General features: G+C 48.1%; 2 protein-coding genes across 3 annotated transcripts in view; both read right to left on the bottom strand.

Moving 5' to 3' along the window:
• The window catches only part of pi4kaa (phosphatidylinositol 4-kinase, catalytic, alpha a), a 50,141-nt gene extending 48,531 nt beyond the window's left edge, over positions 1-1,610 (bottom strand). For both annotated transcript variants that reach the window (XM_061262559.1, XM_061262560.1), the window contains exons 1-4: positions 1,486-1,610; positions 763-879; positions 567-660; positions 239-327 (exon numbers count right to left, since the gene is read on the bottom strand). In XM_061262559.1, the coding sequence (XP_061118543.1) occupies positions 239-327; positions 567-660; positions 763-879; positions 1,486-1,584 (399 nt within the window). In that variant the 5' untranslated portion in view covers positions 1,585-1,610. The remainder of the gene's footprint in view (positions 1-238; positions 328-566; positions 661-762; positions 880-1,485) is intronic.
• A 5,407-nt stretch (positions 1,611-7,017) lies between these two features.
• Positions 7,018-15,817, bottom strand: LOC133141613 (SH2B adapter protein 3-like). The gene is made up of 7 exons (XM_061262178.1): positions 14,651-15,817; positions 12,492-12,593; positions 11,339-11,433; positions 9,747-9,838; positions 9,043-9,257; positions 8,219-8,380; positions 7,018-7,496 (listed from the first exon to the last, which is right to left on the bottom strand). The coding sequence occupies exons 1-7, from the start codon at positions 15,815-15,817 to the stop codon at positions 7,212-7,214; spliced, it is 2,118 nt and encodes a 705-aa protein (XP_061118162.1). The 3' UTR covers positions 7,018-7,211.
• Positions 15,818-17,774: the final 1,957 nt, after the last annotated feature.

Genomic DNA, 17,774 nt, shown 5'->3' with positions numbered 1-17,774 from the left:
AAAGCCGATGTGGCATTCAAAAAATGTGCACCACAGGCGTTAACACGTGACGTCCACAGGATGACGTCTGCGGGCTACTCGCCTGCTGGGAAAGACAAGCAAAACTACAAAACTACCACCTGAGACACGGAGCTACCCCTTCTCTCATTTTCAGGGTTTAAACAAAAAAGAAAAAGGGGGGGGGGGGGCACAGTGTTTACAGAAGTGACTGGTGCGTTCTCCCGCAAAAAGGACTCACCTGGCTTCGCGAGTTCTCGTCTCTCTGTGCCACATCCGACAGTAGAGTGACCAGGCAAAAGCAGAAATTCTCTGGAACTGGGAGAACATCTGCAGTAAAACAGTAAAAGACAAAGACACTTGCCCTACATGTGCAAAAAACAAAAAGCAAGCACACTGTCCTCACACAAAAGCAGCACATTTTGCATTATGAAAACTTATAAATAAATTAAAAGTTATCATTCATATCTGGTGCACGGTAAGAAGATTCTTGATGAATGGGACTGCCGTTTTGCACAATAATGAACAGCTACTACGCTAGGTTATAAGTTATATGTTTGTGTTTTTACCCCTGGCTTTCCGTTCGGTGTTTTCCTCGATCCATTGTACGCGAGGCAGTCCTTTCAACAGGGCCAGTAGGTAGGGTAGGATTATTTTCTTGTGCTGCAAGAAACAACCGTCACTAAACCTGACAGCAGTCATTGCGTAACCGCTCCACCGCCGAGCAGAGGTAATACGGTTACCGTGAATATAAAAGTACTGCACCTGTAATTTAGACTCGACCAGGAAGATGCCTAGGGCGATCACGGCGTCTCTGCGCCGCTCGTCCAGCTGAAAGACGCCACGAAAGTCCACCGGGCACATGCATTGTAGTTTCTTTACCTAAGATCACAACACAGCCAACGTCAGATAAATTAGCTAGACCAACGTTATCATCTGACGCGTTCTGATCAAACTAATGTAAGTTACAGCAGAGACACTCGATACACAGCGGAGGTTCTAGCAATCCGTCACATCGTGAAACGTTTTACACATACAGTCGATTGTCATCGCTGTGCGCAGGCAACAAAGTCTGGAAACAGTCGGCGAGTTAGCGGGATAGTTAATTTGTATGTTGCTGTACGGAATTGCATTAGTCTAACCTAGCTGTCAGTGACAGCTGACCATCAAGCTAGTCTAATGTTAGCTACCTTACACGTACAGTAGTTGTACGGCTGACCCTACACGACGATTTGCCTTGTAAATCGTAAAGTAACCTACCGTTAGTTTACTATCCCTGATTTATTTTTCATTTACATACGGATATACAACGTTTAAAAAAAAAAAAACAGTTTTAGCAAGACATGAACTACGGTTGGTATAAATGTATGGCAAGCAAGCATCTATCAGAATTCAGGTTACAGTCGGTGTTTGAAGGGGGAAGGATACCATGAAACACAAATACTCTACCGAGTTGCCAAATGGGGCAAATCACACCTAATCACTCACCTTTTCTTCTGGAGCCTGTTGTTGGGCTGCCAAAGATCGAGCAAGGGATAAGACAGTGTTAAAATAAAACCTTTTCATTCCACCCCCTTTCACCGACATTTTTGATCCTCCATCCGCCTGGGAAAAACAGCGAAGGACAAATTCAAGCCGCAAATACGGCAAGTCTGAGCGTCCAAGAAGAACACTGCATTTGACAATCCATAAACGCGATGTTAAACTTTTCTGCCAATGAATTGCCAAAGTATGCGATACAATTAATTCAAGAACAAAAATAGTACGAATCTTAAGATTGTACATGCGAGTGGGCAGACCATGTATTCAACATTAACTCTCCCAACAAGAGCGGAGGGAGCCCTGATCAACATGCCTTACAATGTACCTTTGAATGACACATAACTTGACACATAACTTCACTCTCCTTTTTGGACATAAATATTTTAACATTATATCATAATTAAATACAATAAAAAAAATACTGCTGTGTTGTAGAGTTATTTAATTACAATACAGCAATTATGCCATGGGTTATCCAGTCACGCTACTTGAATGTTGCTAAATTAAAATGTCTATGGTGAAGAAAGTAGATGTTCACAGCATTAAAATCCCTGGATTCCAGAACATGCCTCTTGCCAGGTGAGCTTGTTCGGGCAGTGGAAGGTCCAGGGTTCAGAAAGTAAAAGTCCACTCATGAACTCAGCAATTAGACAACAAATCCACGTGGTTGGAACAAAACGCTGGGGAGGACTTTTACTTAACACACACAGATTTTCCACCACTCCACCTCACATTTTGTATCACATATACACAGGGCGGCCTGTAGCGCAGTGGTTAAGGTAAAGGACTGGGACATGGAAGGTCGGTGGTTCTAATCCCGAGGATCTGCGCAGCCGTTGGGCCCTTGAGCAAGGCCCTTAACCCTGTATGTCTCATGCTTAGTCTAATCAACTGTATGTCACTCTGGATAAGAGCGTCTGCCAAATGCCATTAATGTAATGTAATGTAATGTAATGTGACTAATAATTAGAAAAAAGGTGGTTGGAACAAAATGCTGGGGAGGACTTTTACTTAATGCACACAGATGACTAGGACACGCAAGGCAGGAAGAGGGTGTTATCTGCAGTTCTGTGCATGACCAGTAGTTGTCACCAGTCTGCAAATTTGATTCCTGTAATGAACAGGTTCTTATTTTGGTATCTAAAGAATCTGGTATGACAAGAACTCCTACTCTGAGCTCAGACGATAAGCAGCCACTCCATTAAAATCTCTCACACACACACACCCCACACACACACACACACACACACACACACACACACACAGCTCTTCCCAGGATGAAGCCTGCTGAAAGGTGACACTGGGTGGCAGTATAATATAATGATTAGAGAACTAGGCTTGTAACTGCAAAGTAATACATTTTGACTTGGAAGTGACGGTGCAGCCATAGTACTTAAGTGATTGGGGCAGCCTATAGCCTATTGGCTAAGGTTGGGTGGTGGTTCAAGTCCTAGGGTAGCCACACTAGGATCAGTGCAGCCGTTGGTACCTTGATCAAGGCCCTTAAACCCACATTGCTCCAGGGGAGATTGGCCCCTGCTTAGTCTAATCAACTGTCGCACTGGCTAAAAATAATCCACTAAATAACTGTAATGTAATGTGATTCTTCAGCAAATGGCTGGTGTGGAAAACAGAAGCCGTGAAAGACACTCCGGAGAGTGTGTCTGCTGACACGTATAGGGAATACTAACACCCTACGGGAGAACGCGAAGGTGGAGAGAGAATTTATTCAGCCAGTTAATTATGGGCGATTATTAGATGAACAGACTGAGAGAGACAGCTTGTGACCTTGGTCAGAACGTCAGGGACTCTTCGGCTCCACAGAATCTGTAATGGACAGTAACTCGACTGCAGTGCGCTTAGCTGGCCTGTAAACCTCTGCATTACAGCTGGACCAGCTACTCCTTATTTCACAGTTTAGTTAGCTGTTCCTGTTAGAAGTTCTGTGGTCTAGGGGCGAAGTGCACCGCTAAACACACTGAAACAGGCCACTGGGCCAGTGAGACAAGAAGTCTACGGCATCCTGCTAAAAACTGAAAATTGAAAACGCCTGAATGGCAACCCGACCAAAAGTCCAAGATCCCAGCACTAGGCCATGTCCGAAACCACCCACTTGCTTAATATTGCATAAGTAGATTGAGTGCACTGGATGAGAAATTTGCTAAGTGGCCAAAAAGTTTCTCTAAATGTAGAACTGATGATATACAGTACTGTGCAAAGGTTTTAGGCACCTGTATAACATTCTGTACAGATAAGATTCTTTCAAAAATAATTCAATGAAAGGTCCTAAATAAATATACTATACATTTTACATTAATGGTGCAGTGGGTAGCACTGCCGCCTCACAGCAAGGAGGTCTGGGGTTCGAATCCCGGTCGGCCGGGTCCTCTCTGTGTGGAGTTTGCATGTTCTCCCCGTGTTTGCGTGGGTTTCCTCCGGGTACTCTGGTTTCCTCCCACAGTCCAAAGACATGCAGGTTAGGCTGATTGGAGAGTCTAAATTGCCCGTGGGTATGAGTGTGTGAGTAAATGGTGTGTGTGCCCTGCGATGGACTGGCGACCTGTCCAGGGTGTATTCCTGCCTTTCGCCCAATGTATGCTGGGATAGGCTCCAGCCCCCCTGCGACCCTGTTCAGGATAAGCCGGTTAGGATAATGGATGGATGGATGGACATATTTATTAATACAAAGAAACAATCAGCTCAAAGAACAAAGTTCCGAAACAGAAATGCAATACATGAGGGTAAAAACCATTTATAATAAAAACAAAGGTGACAAAGAAGTTAAAAACAAACAATTACATTAAAGCATTTGAAATAATTGTATTTTCAACTGAGACTGTATTTGCAACAATGTTAGACTCCTAACTATTGTATATACTAATACTAATATTTACTGACTTGCTTGTATATACTAATTTGATTAATGTTTCAGATAATCAATATTATTATATTTATATTTTATGTCTCATTATATTCTATATATGTGGGCGGCCTGTAGCGTAGTAGTTAAAGTAAATGACTGGGACACGCAAGGTCGGTGGTTCTAATCCCCGGTGTAGCCACAATAAGATCCGCACAGCTGCTGGGACCTTGAGCAAGGCCCTTAACCCTGCATCGCTCCGGGGAGGATTGTCTCCTACTTAGTCTAATCAACTGTACATCACTCTGGATAAGAGCATCTGCCAAATGGCAATAATATAATGTAATGTATATAGTCTTGAGCTACATTTACCATTATACACAATCTTATATAAAGTAGGTACATTGCTCAACCATAAAAATAATAATAAATATTTGTGCTTATTCCTGATTTTCTACTATAATAAATAGATAGAAATACAATCTATAATCTATTAACAGTATAAATATCACACGGGAATTACATTAGTCATTTTGATATTAATAATCTGCCACACAAAGTCTCTGAATGTGCCACCACTGCCGCAGAAAGTCTTTGGTGGTGTCCAGAACAATGTACACTGCACAGCTAATTCATATATTGAGAGGACAGTACTACTTTAAATTTAAACACACCTACAGCTGGGCATTAACTCTGTTATTTAGCAGGGAGAGCGCACACTGCTCAGTTTGTCATGTGCCAGATTGAGCTACTGAGTTCAATTTCAAACCCAAACCTACAGGTAAGCTTAAACAGATAAATATGTGATTACATTCTCAGAGTTTCAAAACAAGAAACTAATTTTTTTTTTAAACATAATCCATAAGGTATTGCCAATTTTGTTTACATTCAAATACACGCAGGATATAATTCAGTCAAATCATGTCAATATGCTTTCAAGAACAGGAAATGTCCTGAATCGTATGAAACACCATGTTTTTATGTTTTTGAAGCCTGCAGGCCTGTAGGACCCCTCCTCTGAATAGACTCCCCTAGTTTCTGAGCCGTTTTCTCAAATGCGAATGAGGTAGTTTGGCGTCCCAGGTGATGCTGCTTTCCCTTAGCTAATGTCTCGTGTGCAATAGTAGTCATATTGGTCATAGCTAACGCGCATAGCTTCAGGGCAATAAGAGTTGCAATAAGAGGCGAAAATAACATACAATATGTCAGGGCTCCTGGTGAACAATGAACAAAAATGAACAACGTGTTTCGAGCCAGGAGAAGATTATAACCCTGTAGGTCTAAACATAGTTAATTTGCATACAGATCACCGAGAGTTCTGAAAGAGTGTGTGGGTATAATATTTATCCCTCCCATCAGTATAACTGGCCGGATATCCCCCGACTCATTGCTCAACAGTGACCCCCCTGTGGTCAACTGCGTGCATGTAATCTGCCAGCACAGGCTCGACCGGTTGTACTGCCCTCTGGTGGACGACATGCGAAACTGCACGGGGAAATAAACCTCAGGCAACACGGGAGGGCAGGTGCGCTACCACGGTTGTAACCGCGCTTTCCAAACTCTCTAAAGTATTCTTCTCTGGGTGTCCAGCCTGCCCTGTGACGGGCAGCTGTGGACGCCGGCTTACACACCTTATTTAACCAGTCCTGGTCTTCTGACTGAGACTCTCGTTGCCTCGTAGGCCTGTCAGTTTTGAGCTCTCCTCCTCCTCAGGAATGCGGTCGGCGAGCTGAGCACTGTAGTGTAGCAAATTGCCAGCTGGGTTTTTGCTAGCGGACTGCTAGCTTGAACGAACACAGCTCGCTTCTGACGTCGATGGCTGAGGTTTGCAAATTTCAGTTGTCTGACTGCAGAATGAAGATAAAATGAAATGCAAACTGCTCTGCTCTGATCAGCCAATTGGGAACACATCACGTAAAAGAATGCGTTGTGCTTTCCTCCTATAAATTCATGACCCCTAACTGCAACATCAAGCAGCCACTGGTTTTCCAGTACATATAGTAATGGCAGTGTCTCAGGACTGTAATTGCATTGCCTGCTTGCTTTTTCTGCTTGCTTTTTTCTTTTTTCTTGTTGCACTTTTACAAAGTCGCTCTACTGCTAACAACCATTCTCATCCATACCTCAACATTTTCACGGCAACATTTTAAAAGATACCGCTGTTGCTGAAAGCAGAGGGTCCAGAAATGCCATTGCTCCTGCTTTCCATAACTGTCAGACAGTATTGTGTCTAGTCGCCACTTAGTAGCAAGATTGTTTGGGTTCATCGTGAGAGCAATGTAGCGAATGATTTATGGAATATGTAGATGTCAGTTCCCGGTAGGAGGTGTAGTCACATAGCAGGGTTTCAGTGACTCAACACTGTTAACCCATGATGAGGCTTGCTGGTTCAGAATATGGTTAGACTGTAAGAATGTGTTTCCATGACTCATATTGAATATTCTGCCCATCTGGATATTAGTTAACCCCTCCCTCCTGCTCCTGCCATTCTATAGAGACCCCTCCACCCTGCCTGCCGCTCTATAGAGACCCCTCCATCCTGCCTGCTGCTCTATAGAGACCCCTCCCTCCTGGTCCTGCCGCTCTATACAGACCCCTCCACCCTGCCTGTTGCTCTATAGAGACCCCTCCACCCTGCCTGTCGCTCTATAGAGACCCCTCCATCCTGCCTGCTGCGCTACACAGACCCCTCCATCCTGCTCCTGCTGCTCTATAGAGACCCCTCCATCCTGCTCCTGCTGCTCTATAGAGACCCCTCCATCCTGCCTGCCGCTCTACAGAGAGCCCTCCCTCCGGGCCCGGCCCCTCCCTCTCACATGGCCATGTACTGGTTGTCCACGGCACGCTTGCGGGCCCTGCTCAGGGGCTCCAGCTCGTAGGTGGGGTCCAGCGGGGGGGGCCGGAGGTTAGGGTGCAGCTGCAGGGGTCGGCGGCCCACGGACGCGCTCCTGTGCAGGGCCTCGCCCGGGCGCCCCGGGACCGGGGCGGGGCCGGGGGGCGGGGCCAGTGTAGGGGGCGGGTCGCTGCGGGCCAGGCTGGGCTCCGAACTCCAGCGGTGGAGGCAGAACGGCACCAGCACCGCAGGGCTGTCCGACCTCTGACCTGCAAACAGACACGCACAACACCCCTTATGGAAGAACAATACCCTCTGACCTCTGACCTGGAAACAGACATGCACAGTGCCCCTTATGGAAGAACAATACCCTCTGACCTCTGACCTGGAAACAGACATGCACAGTGCCCCTTATGGAAGAACAATACCCTCTGACCTCTGACCTGGAAACAGACATGCACAGTACCCCTTAGGGAAGAACAATACCCTCTGACCTCTGATCTGGAAACAGACATGCACAGTACCCCTTATGGAAGAACAATACCCTCTGACCTCTGACCTGGAAACAGACATGCACAGTACCCCTTATGGAAGAACTATACCCTCTGACCTCTGACCTGGAAACAGATACACACTGCAGCCCTTATAGAAAAACAATATACTGCAAATATTTTGACCTTATTGAGAACATAATTACACGTTACGTGTTGCAATGAATATGAGAGCAGCAATAATGCATACATTTGCGAAACGGGTTACAGATTTGCCTGGATCCAAGGTGGGATTTGATCTCTCACTCATCCTAACATTTCTTACACAAATGTGTTACACGTCAGCTTAGCCAAGGGAAAACGAAGTTATTGTGAATTCAAGGGGTGTCTTCGCTTTCCTGCATTTAGCCGAGCTAACCCTGCTACATCTGCCCATGCATCGACTGCTTTGACAATATATGTCGAGGTGAGGGGGGCGTCCTTGCCTGAGGGGGCAGAGCTAGCCGCCACGTAGCTGGAGAGGGTGATGTTTTGGCTGGAGGCACACTCCAGGGGGATGGGGTGCACGCGGTAGTGGCTGAGCATATCCAACACCGAGGAGAAGTTCAGGTGCTGCACCCGGCACTGGCCCCACTCCGTCAGACTAAGCCGCAGGTGCTGCCCGAAGAGCAAGGAGGTGGAGTTACAACCCGGACTAGTTACTCAGGGCCTGGCCCTGACGCCGTACTCTGACACAATGACACAATACGCTAGCCGTATCTTAGCCTGGCCCTGACACAATACGCTAGCCATACCTTAGCCTGGCCCTGACACAATACGCTAGCCATACCTTAGCCTGGCCCTGACACAATACGCTAGCCATACCTTAGCCTGGCCCTGACACAATACGCTAGCCATACCTTAGCCTGGCCCTGACACAATACGCTAGCCGCACCTTGGCCTGGCCCTGACACAATACGCTAGCTGTACCTTAGCCTGGCCCTGACACAGTACGCTAGCTGTACCTTAGCCTGGCCCTGACGCCCTGCGCTAGCTGTAGCTTAGCCTGGCCCTGACACAGTGCGCTAGCTGTACCTTAGCCTGGCCCTGACACAGTGCGCTAGCTGTACCTTAGCCTGGCCCTGACACAGTGCGCTAGCTGTAGCTTAGCCTGGCCCTGACACAGTGCGCTAGCTGTACCTTAGCCTGGCCCTGACACAGTGCGCTAGCTGTACCTTAGCCTGGCCCTGACACAGTGCGCTAGCTGTACTTTAGCCTGGCCCTGACACAGTGCGCTAGCGGTACCTTAGCCTGGCCCTGACACAGTGCGCTAGCGGTACCTTAGCCTGGCCCAGGAAGTTGAAGGTGAGCACGTAGTCCCCACGCCGCGTCTCGCTCTGCCGCACCAGGAACGCGCCGTGGCCCTCACCCCCCGACGCCTGCACCAGCTGGGCCGCTGTCACCCGCGAAATCGCCCCGTGGAACCATGGGTAGGGGGTCAGGAGGCCGTCTGGCTGCCGAAGGGTCTGCCCTGACACGGGGAGACGCGGTGTCCCTGGGGGGGGGATAGACATTACAGTCACACTGCAGTTATCTAGCTGACGCTCTTATCCGAAGCGACTTTGTTGATGAGGCTAAGCAGGGCGCCACTAAACTTTCTGACTGTGCCACCAGTTGAAAACGTTAGTGGCACCAGCGCCACCAGCTACCTCCAGATAGATTCCAGGGTGTGCTGTGGAGGTGGAAACATTGGCTATGATTATAAATTGATAAGATTCTTTACTTGAACCCCACACTGTAAGGCTGTCATAACACTGTCATACACATGACACCTGTCACAAAAAATTAAACCGTCGTACTTTTATTGGTAAACCATATGACAGTAACATCTGTCATAACATAACACTTGTCATTTGACATAACCTAGCATCATCTGTTATGTCAGCCTTACGACGTGGGGCTCAAGTAAAGTGTTACCGTCCTTCTTTTTTTTTTTTTGTGCGCGTTATTGCGCCGAGACAAACCGCCTTAGTCTGGGCCTCACCTGGACGTAGAGACTCAGAGCGGCCTCTGCTGGCGAGGGCAAGCGCATCGTCTGGCAGGGAGGGAATGTGCTCCATGTCCGAGCCGTCCAGCCTGCACAACAAGCACAACGTCAACACGGGTCTTATCTTTAATAGCGTGCATCGCCTTTTCTAAAATGGCTGTAATGGTATGTAAGATTTTTGTGTTAAAACGTTGTTACAACAGCATTGTAAATCCCTTCCTATCATTGACAAAGGCTCACTAGTATGTTGACTCACCCTCTGCCTGTGTTTATAATCCTTAAATTGTACCTTTAAGAGGGCAAATAATTACTCTAAACATGAGCACCTAATTAAGAAAATGTAACAGCTTATTAAAATTGTGAGATTGCAATACAGGGCGGCCTGGTTAAGGTACATGATTGGGACACGCAAGGTCCGTGGTTCGATCCCCGGTGTAGCCACAATAAGATCCGCACAGCCGTTGGGCCCTTGAGCAAGGCCCTTAACCCTGCATTGCTCCAGGGGAAGACTGTCTCCTGCTTAGTCTGATCAACTGTACGTCGCTCTGGATAAGAGCGTCTGCCAAATGCCATTAATGTAATGTAATGCAATATTGTGGTTGGAATGAAAACCAGCATACACAGGGGGTCCCCCAGAACTGATGTTAAATACATTACATGTAATTTGGCTGACACTTTTAGCAGAGACAATCCTCTCCTAGAACAATGCAGGGTTAAGGGCCTTACTCAAGGACCCAACCGCCGACCTTGCGGGTCCCAGTAAAGTAACCATAACAACAGCAGCACAATAGGCTGCAGTCACAGCACTATTGTATGTTCAGCATGGTGTCATTTCAGCTGTAAAATCCAGCCATGCCAGCTTGGTGTGGTCAAGCTGGTCATAAACTGGCCTAGCAGGGTATGAGCTAGTCAACCAGCCTGGCCAAGCTGGTCATGAAGCTGGTCTGGCTGAGTTTGATCTGGTCTACCCTACCAGGTGGCTTATCTGAGCTACCAGCTGTTTCACAACACAGCTTGAGCTGGTCAAACCATGTCAAGCTGGGAGATGGTCTGAACCAGTCAACTAGCGACCAAAAACTCAAAAGCAGTTTTTTTTTGTGGCTGTGCTTTATTTAGTCTGCGTTCGGGACAGGGGGGGAGGGGAGGGGTAAAGTAGGAGGGGGTGCCCCTTGGGCAGGAGGAAGTCCTGCGCGGCGCACAAAGACACGGTCGTGGGCAGGAAGCCGGGCCTGTAATTCTTGGAAATGAAGCGACGCTATTGTTGCTACGCCTGAGTAACTCAACGAGGGGGAGAAATCTCTGCCCGGCCCTCCTGCTTAACCCGACCGACACGGACGCACACTTCCACACATCTGCAAAACTGTACACACACACACACACACACACACAAACACACACTGCTGGAAAACAAAACAGCTCAAGCCAGGTTATTTTAAGCATGTTATGACATTAAGCAGGCATTTATTTACGTGGCATTCCCGTGAGACAGCATTTTGCTGTTTGATCTTTACCAAAAATCACTCGCAGTGATGTCCCAATAACGAAGGGAAAAATCAGACCGATTAGCATTCCCAGAAGTCATTGCTCACCCAGTGTTGATGCATTTGTTGATCTCTGCTGTCCAGGAGCTGACTTGCTGATCATTATCAGTTTCAAATATAAAACTGCCGGAGTACTGATTAACCTGCGGTGAGAGACGCAAGACACGGTGGAAGGATGTCAGAATGAGTGTGTGATTATTTTACTTCTGTTTGTGTGTGTGTGTGTGTGTGTGTGTGTGTGAGTGAGTGTGTGTGTATGTGTGTGTGTGAGTGTGTGTGTAAGTGTGTGTGTGTGTGTGTGTGTGTGTGTGAGTGTGTGTGTGTGTGTGTGTGTGTGTGTGTGTGTGAGTGTGTGTGTGTGAGTGTGTGTGAGTCTGAGTGTGTGTGTGTGTGTGTGTGTGTGTGAGTGTGTGTGAGTGTGAGTGTGTGTGTGTGTGTGAGTGTGTGTGTGTGAGTGTGTGTGTGTGTGTGTGTGTGTGTGAGTGTGTGTGTGTGTGAGTGTGTGTGTGTGAGTGTGTGTGAGTGTGTGAGTGTGTGTGAGTGTGTGTGTGTGAGTGTGTGTGTGTGTGTGTGTGAGTGTGTGTGTGAGTGTGTGTGTGTGTGTGTGTGTGAGTGTGTGTGTGTGGAAAAAAAACAACATATATCTATATAACAGAAAGTCTGCTAAATTGTCTCATTTAAATACCCCATATTGTGGAAAATGTCATTTTCCTTGCTATTTGGATTACAAAAGAGTTGTAGGTGGTATAAAAACACTGAGTATCAAAAAGCACAGTCCCCAAATAAATGTACACAATCCGTATTAAGAAACAGTGTATTTAAAAGTCCGTTGGACTTCCGCAACTTCATGGCGTCAGAAGTATACACTGGTTTGGATATGTCGGCCTTCGGCACGGCCTAATTCATATAGCTTGAATAAATCCAAAAGTGTTCAGCAGGGACAGCTTTCAGTTAATTGTGGCGCTGGCCAGCTAGTTAACCAATCAGAACAGAGGATCGTTGATATCAATGAGCCTTGAAGACACAGTCGCCTGTTCTTGGTAAAGCTCAAGAAAGGCGCTGGATAGAGACTGTTTTTGGTTATTAAAGCCAAAGAAACACCTTTGTACGGATATCAGGACCTAAAATGAAACGCTGGAAAGGTGCAAAATGTAAAATAACTGGCTGGTGAACCGAGCGGTTGGTTAGCTCGCCCTCGCACCTTTAAAACGAACGTGTTGACGTTGTCGGGCATCTCCAGACGGCTGCAGCGACGCACCTCGGCGATGTCCGAGCACCTGGCCGTCAGCTTGGGACTGAAGCCCTGGAAGATCGACGATAACACGGTCAAGGTCCGGAACATTCCCCACTCCGGCATGTTGAAGCGATAAACGGACTGCATTCATGCAGCCAAAGTGGTTTCATAATTCATTCCCCTCGTTCGCCCATTCATTCATTCACCCACACCCAGACACACACACACACACACACACACTCACACACACCAACGGCGATAGGCTGCCTTGCAAGGCACAGACCAGACTGTTGGGAGCAATTAGGGGTTAGGTGTCTTACTCAGGGACAGTAAGATACCCAAGGCGGAGGATCAAACTGGCAACCCTCCATCTGACAGACTCCTGAACTAATGTCCCCCCCAGAAGATCCAGAACCACTCTGGCAAGTAACCCCCCCCACCTATTCATATCCCTACCCTTATCCGTTATAACCATAAAAAGCTAAACCGGGCCTAGATGAGCGTTCGTACTCTGAGAAGCCTTATATGAGCCTATCGCTTATAAAATACATTTTGAGCAAATTACTTTTTTTGTGGGGGCTTTTTAAATGGTGCTTCTAGGACAAAGGTGGGCAATCTAAACCAAAGAGGGCCAGTGTGGATGCAGGGTTTTGTTTTAGACCTGCGTGCACAGCTGAACCTGCAAAAGCCTAGTATCCGCTGTGATTGAGTGGGAACGGTGGCTGACTTATCACGGGAACGGTCGCTGACTTATCACAGGAACGGTGGCTGACTTATCACGGGAATGGTGGCTGACTTATCACGGGAACGGTGGCTGACTTATCACGGGAACAGTGGCTGACTTATCACGGGAACAGTGGCTGACTTATCATGGGAACGGTGGCTGACTTATCATGGTGGTTTACACTGAACTCATCATCATCATCATCACTTCAACAAGTCCAATCGCTACGTCCACCTTTTTTTCCTAATTATGAATTTTGTTTTCATAAAGAGAAGAGAAATTCAGAAGAAATTTAATTTTCATTTCATTTCATTGTGTGCGCTTAAACACAGAGTTTCTATTTCGACGTTGCCCGCGTCCTCCTTCGAAAAGTCGATGGCCTTCTGCCCGTTTCCCTGCTCCCTACGCTATTGTATTCACTCAGAAAGCCTCCCCTGACACCCTACCCAGAAAAGGGAATGGATGAATCAGCTCCACGTTCATGTGTCAGCGGTTCAGAACCTTTATCGGCAAGCACTTGACAATTCTCAGAAAGCATCTGATAATGTTTTTTTTTTTATGGTTAATTTAAGTTTAAGTTAAATAACTTTCCCTTCTAAAAGGGGAAATCTTACTGAAGAAAATACTGGAAATCACTGTGCTACTTTGGTAAAGGAGGGACATTTTAAATATTAGACAATACATAAAAACTCAATTGAAAAAGCAGCTCTGCGAATTTGGCCTGCAGATTTTATCTGCAGCGTCGGTGCGGTCCACACAGGCTATCTTTAAAGTTAGGACTTCCGCCTCGTGAATTTCTCTGCGGCCCTAAAATTATCAGTGAGCAGACAGCTTCCTCTTTCTGTGAAATGAGCCTCCCTGCCCCACCAGAGGCTTGCTCGCCCTTCACAACATTCAGCACGCAACACACGCCTCAGGGCCCTTTGGTACCGCTTCGCAATTTACAAAACAGATGATTTTGGTAAGCCTATCACGTGGCCTACGTCTCTTGACTATTTCCTTCGTATTTCTCAGCCTGATAACGTCGCCCTGGACGTTCATTGTTACAGCTTGGCGGTCCAACGCTGACAAACGCCAAACAGCACACGCGCCAAAAGCTATCGAAAAGCCTAGAATCAAGTGTAGATACTGAAAGCTTTCTTTATACCTTCACTTATACACCAGGCTACTCGGAGACAGCTGAGAGGCCAGCTGTCCAATTACTTTGGGTAAAATGGGGGGGAAACTATGTATGAAAACGATGTACATCCCCTCAAATTAAAGGTGACAATGGCACAATAGCCTCGTATTCACCGTTTCATTGCAAGTCCAATGCGCAGGAATACAGAACACCAAAAGAGCAGAAATTGTCCAAATACACTCAGACAGACAGGCAGAGTTTGGGCTCAGGTGGTGCACCCACCTTGGGCGGGTCATAGACCTGCAGCTGGTAGCCCTGTCCCAGAATGCCCTTGGGGTCCCTCCACAGCAGCAGGCGGCAGCGCTGCCAGTCCGCGCGACCGTCCGTCCCGCCATCGGGTACCACCAGGTACCGCAGGAGGCCCTCCCTGCAGCTGCTGGGCCCCTCGGCCCCGAGCGGGGCCCTCTGCAGCCGAAACCTGCAGGACAGCCGGTCCAGCCAGCGGCCCGCCGCGGGGCCGGTCTGGCTCCCTTTGGCGGCGGTGTGTCCGGCGTGCCCCACGGACCCCCTTAGGCACTTCTTCAGAAGCCCCCGCGTGCCCCGGCGGATCTGGGCCACGGAGAGGAGGGGCCGGGACGGGGCCGGGGCCAGGGGGGCGGTGGGGTACCAGCCGTCAGAGGCCCAAACTCCTCCTCCTCCTCCTGTCCGTTCGCACGCGGCGCCCTGCCGGCCGTGACCGCCGAGCAGCGGCCCGAAATGGCGGACGGGGTCGGCGGGCGGGCGCTCCAGGGGCAGCCGCCGGCCCAGCGGCACCGCGGGGGCCAGGGGCTCCACCTTCGAAGCCAGAAGCGCCAGGAGCGCCTGCGGGCCCAGCTTCTCCGGGTACCGGCATCCCTGCACCCCGGGGAGGGACAGGATCCGCCAGGAGGTCGGCGAGGGAGGGGGCGGGGCCAGAGGAGGGGGTGGGGGCTGAGCCGGGGCCTGAGGCAGGGCCAGGGGGCCGGGTGGGGGTGGGTACGGGGCCTGAGGCAGGGCCAGGGGGCCGGGTGGGGGTGGGTACGGGGCCTGAGGCAGGGCCAGGGGGCCGGGTGGGGGTGGGTACGGGGCCTGAGGCAGGGCCAGGGGGCCGGGTGGGGGTGGGTACGGGGCCTGAGGCAGGGCCAGGGGGCCGGGTGGGGGTGGGTACGGGGCCTGAGGCAGGGCCAGGGGGCCGGGCGGGGACGGGGGCGGCGTTAGGGGCGGGTCTTCCCGGGCCACCTCGCTGCAGAAGTGCTGCTGGAAGAGGCCGCTGAAGTGCTGGGAGAAGCGGTCGGCCGGCACCACGTCGTGCCGCCCGCGCGCGCGGGCGAAGTCGCGGTACCGCGCGGCCAGGTCGCGGGCCGTCGCCAGGGCGTGGAGCTCGCAGAACTCCCCCCAGCTCCGGGGCCGCGCCCGCGCCGCGCCGTTCATCGCGAGGGCCGGGAGCCGGGCCGGAAAGAGCGAGGCTCACTCACTGCGCGCGGGGAGAGGGGACGGGCCTGAGGAAGCAGGAGCAGACGTCTGAACACACAACACAGCGATAAGTGGATGGGCTACAGCAGTAGAAGTCTTAAAAAAAAGATAAGTGTAATTAAATACCTAATAAAGTGCTCATTGAGTGTATGTCTCTGACTCATTTACATTACATTATTGGCATTTGGCAGACACTCTTATCCAGAGTGACGTACAGTTGATTAGACTAAGCAGGAGACAATCCTCCCCTGGAGCAATGCAGGGTTAAGGGCCTTGCTCAAGGGCCCAACAGCTGTGCGGATCTTATTGCGGCTACACCAGGATTAGAACCACCGACCTTGCGTGTCCCAGTCATTTACCTTAACCACTACGCTACAGACCGCCCTCATGCACCTCGTTAGAGAACAAAGATATATCATGCACTTCAGACACTGATTTACTTTGTAAATGGTAAATTGTTGGTATGTATATCGCACCTTTATCCAAAGCGCTGTACAATTGATGCTTCTTATTCATCCATTCATACACACATTCACACACCAATGGCGATTGGCTGCCATGCAAGGCACTGACCAGCTCGTCAGGAGCATTTGGGGGTTAGGTGTCTTGTTCAGGGACACATCGACACACCCAGGGCGGGATCAACCTTCCGACCACCAGACCAGCTCTATACTCAACATAGTTTGACCAGCTCAAGCTAGGTTTTGAAAGAGGGGTAATTGGACATTTCAAGCTGGTCACAGCTGGATTTTACCCCAGGGCACCAGACATATGGGAGGGAACAGGAACAAGCTAGCATACGTATTCAGATCAACTGTGCACGAAAGTACACAAAGTACTAAAGTGTTTGTGGTAATACTGCAGTGCTTTTAGAAACTATTTTGTGAGTAAGTGGTAAAACAAATCAGTCATGTTTCCTCCTTTATATTTCCTCTTCTGGGCTATACAGGTGCATCTCAAATATCGTGGAAATAATCCCTAATTTAATTCAAAAACTTTCATATATTCTAGATTCATTACACATAAAGTGAAATATTTCAAGCCTTTTTTTTTTGTTTTAATCTTTATGATTACTTCTTAGAGCTCATGAAAAAAAAATCAATTAGCAGCTTGTTGCTAGTAGTATCTCAAAATATTCTCAAAAACCAATCAAAAAAAGGATTTATAATACAAAAATGTCGACCTTCTGAAAAGTATGTTCATTTTTACACTCAATATTTGGTCGGGCAATCATGGGGAAAACTGCTGACTTGACAGTTGTCCAGAAGACACTCATTGACACCCTTCTCAAGGAGGGGAAGCCACAGAAGGTAATCTGGCTGTTCGCAGAATTCTGTTTCAAAGTATATTAATGGAAGTTGACTGAAATAAATGAGCGATATTCAATTTTTTTTTAATGCACCTGTATATCGTACGACTCTGATTAAACCCCCTCTCACAAAAATGGTAGTTGATACATCCATGAAAATAATGTGTTAAGCGAAAAATGTATGTGAATGTTGCATTTAACATTTGGTGGTGATAAGTCTTACGTCTGACATCCCCGTTATTTATTTATTTATTTATCATTTACGAAATTTTACGGAATCTACCTGGTTGGATTTACAGGATAACAAACTAGCCTCTATGTTTTTCTACGTTAACGGTGTTTCACTCCATTTTGGTAGGCTGTCATTTGACTTGTCTACCAATGTAGGCTACACGTAGCTTTTTACATTTCGTACATCAGAAAATAACAACTGCATAACGATATTAATATTCACCTAGCCAAGGCTAGGTGAGCCTGTTTTTGTAGCCTGTTTTTGAAAACAACATTACCCTGAATTTAGCCCTGGGAAATGCCTTGTTTATGCTACTTATTGATATGACATAAGCTGAAAGGTGTGTTTTTTTGTTTGTTTTTTCAATAGGCTAT

The sequence above is a fragment of the Conger conger genome, chromosome 12 (genome assembly GCF_963514075.1).
Source record: "Conger conger chromosome 12, fConCon1.1, whole genome shotgun sequence".
In the NCBI taxonomy this organism is placed as follows: domain Eukaryota; kingdom Metazoa; phylum Chordata; class Actinopteri; order Anguilliformes; family Congridae; genus Conger; species Conger conger.
This window is presented reverse-complemented; position numbering and strand designations above follow the sequence as displayed.

Coding starts and splice junctions, on each gene's coding strand:
- LOC133141613 (XM_061262178.1), bottom strand. CDS start 15,817: ATGAACGGCGCGGCGCGGGCGCGGCCCCGGAGCTGGGGGGAGTTCTGC. Junction 8,381..9,042: donor ACTTCCTGGGCCAGGCTAAG/GTACCGCTAGCG, acceptor CTCTTCGGGCAG/CACCTGCGGCTTAGTCTGAC. Junction 7,497..8,218: donor GCTACGTGGCGGCTAGCTCT/GCCCCCTCAGGC, acceptor TTTGCAGGTCAG/AGGTCGGACAGCCCTGCGGT.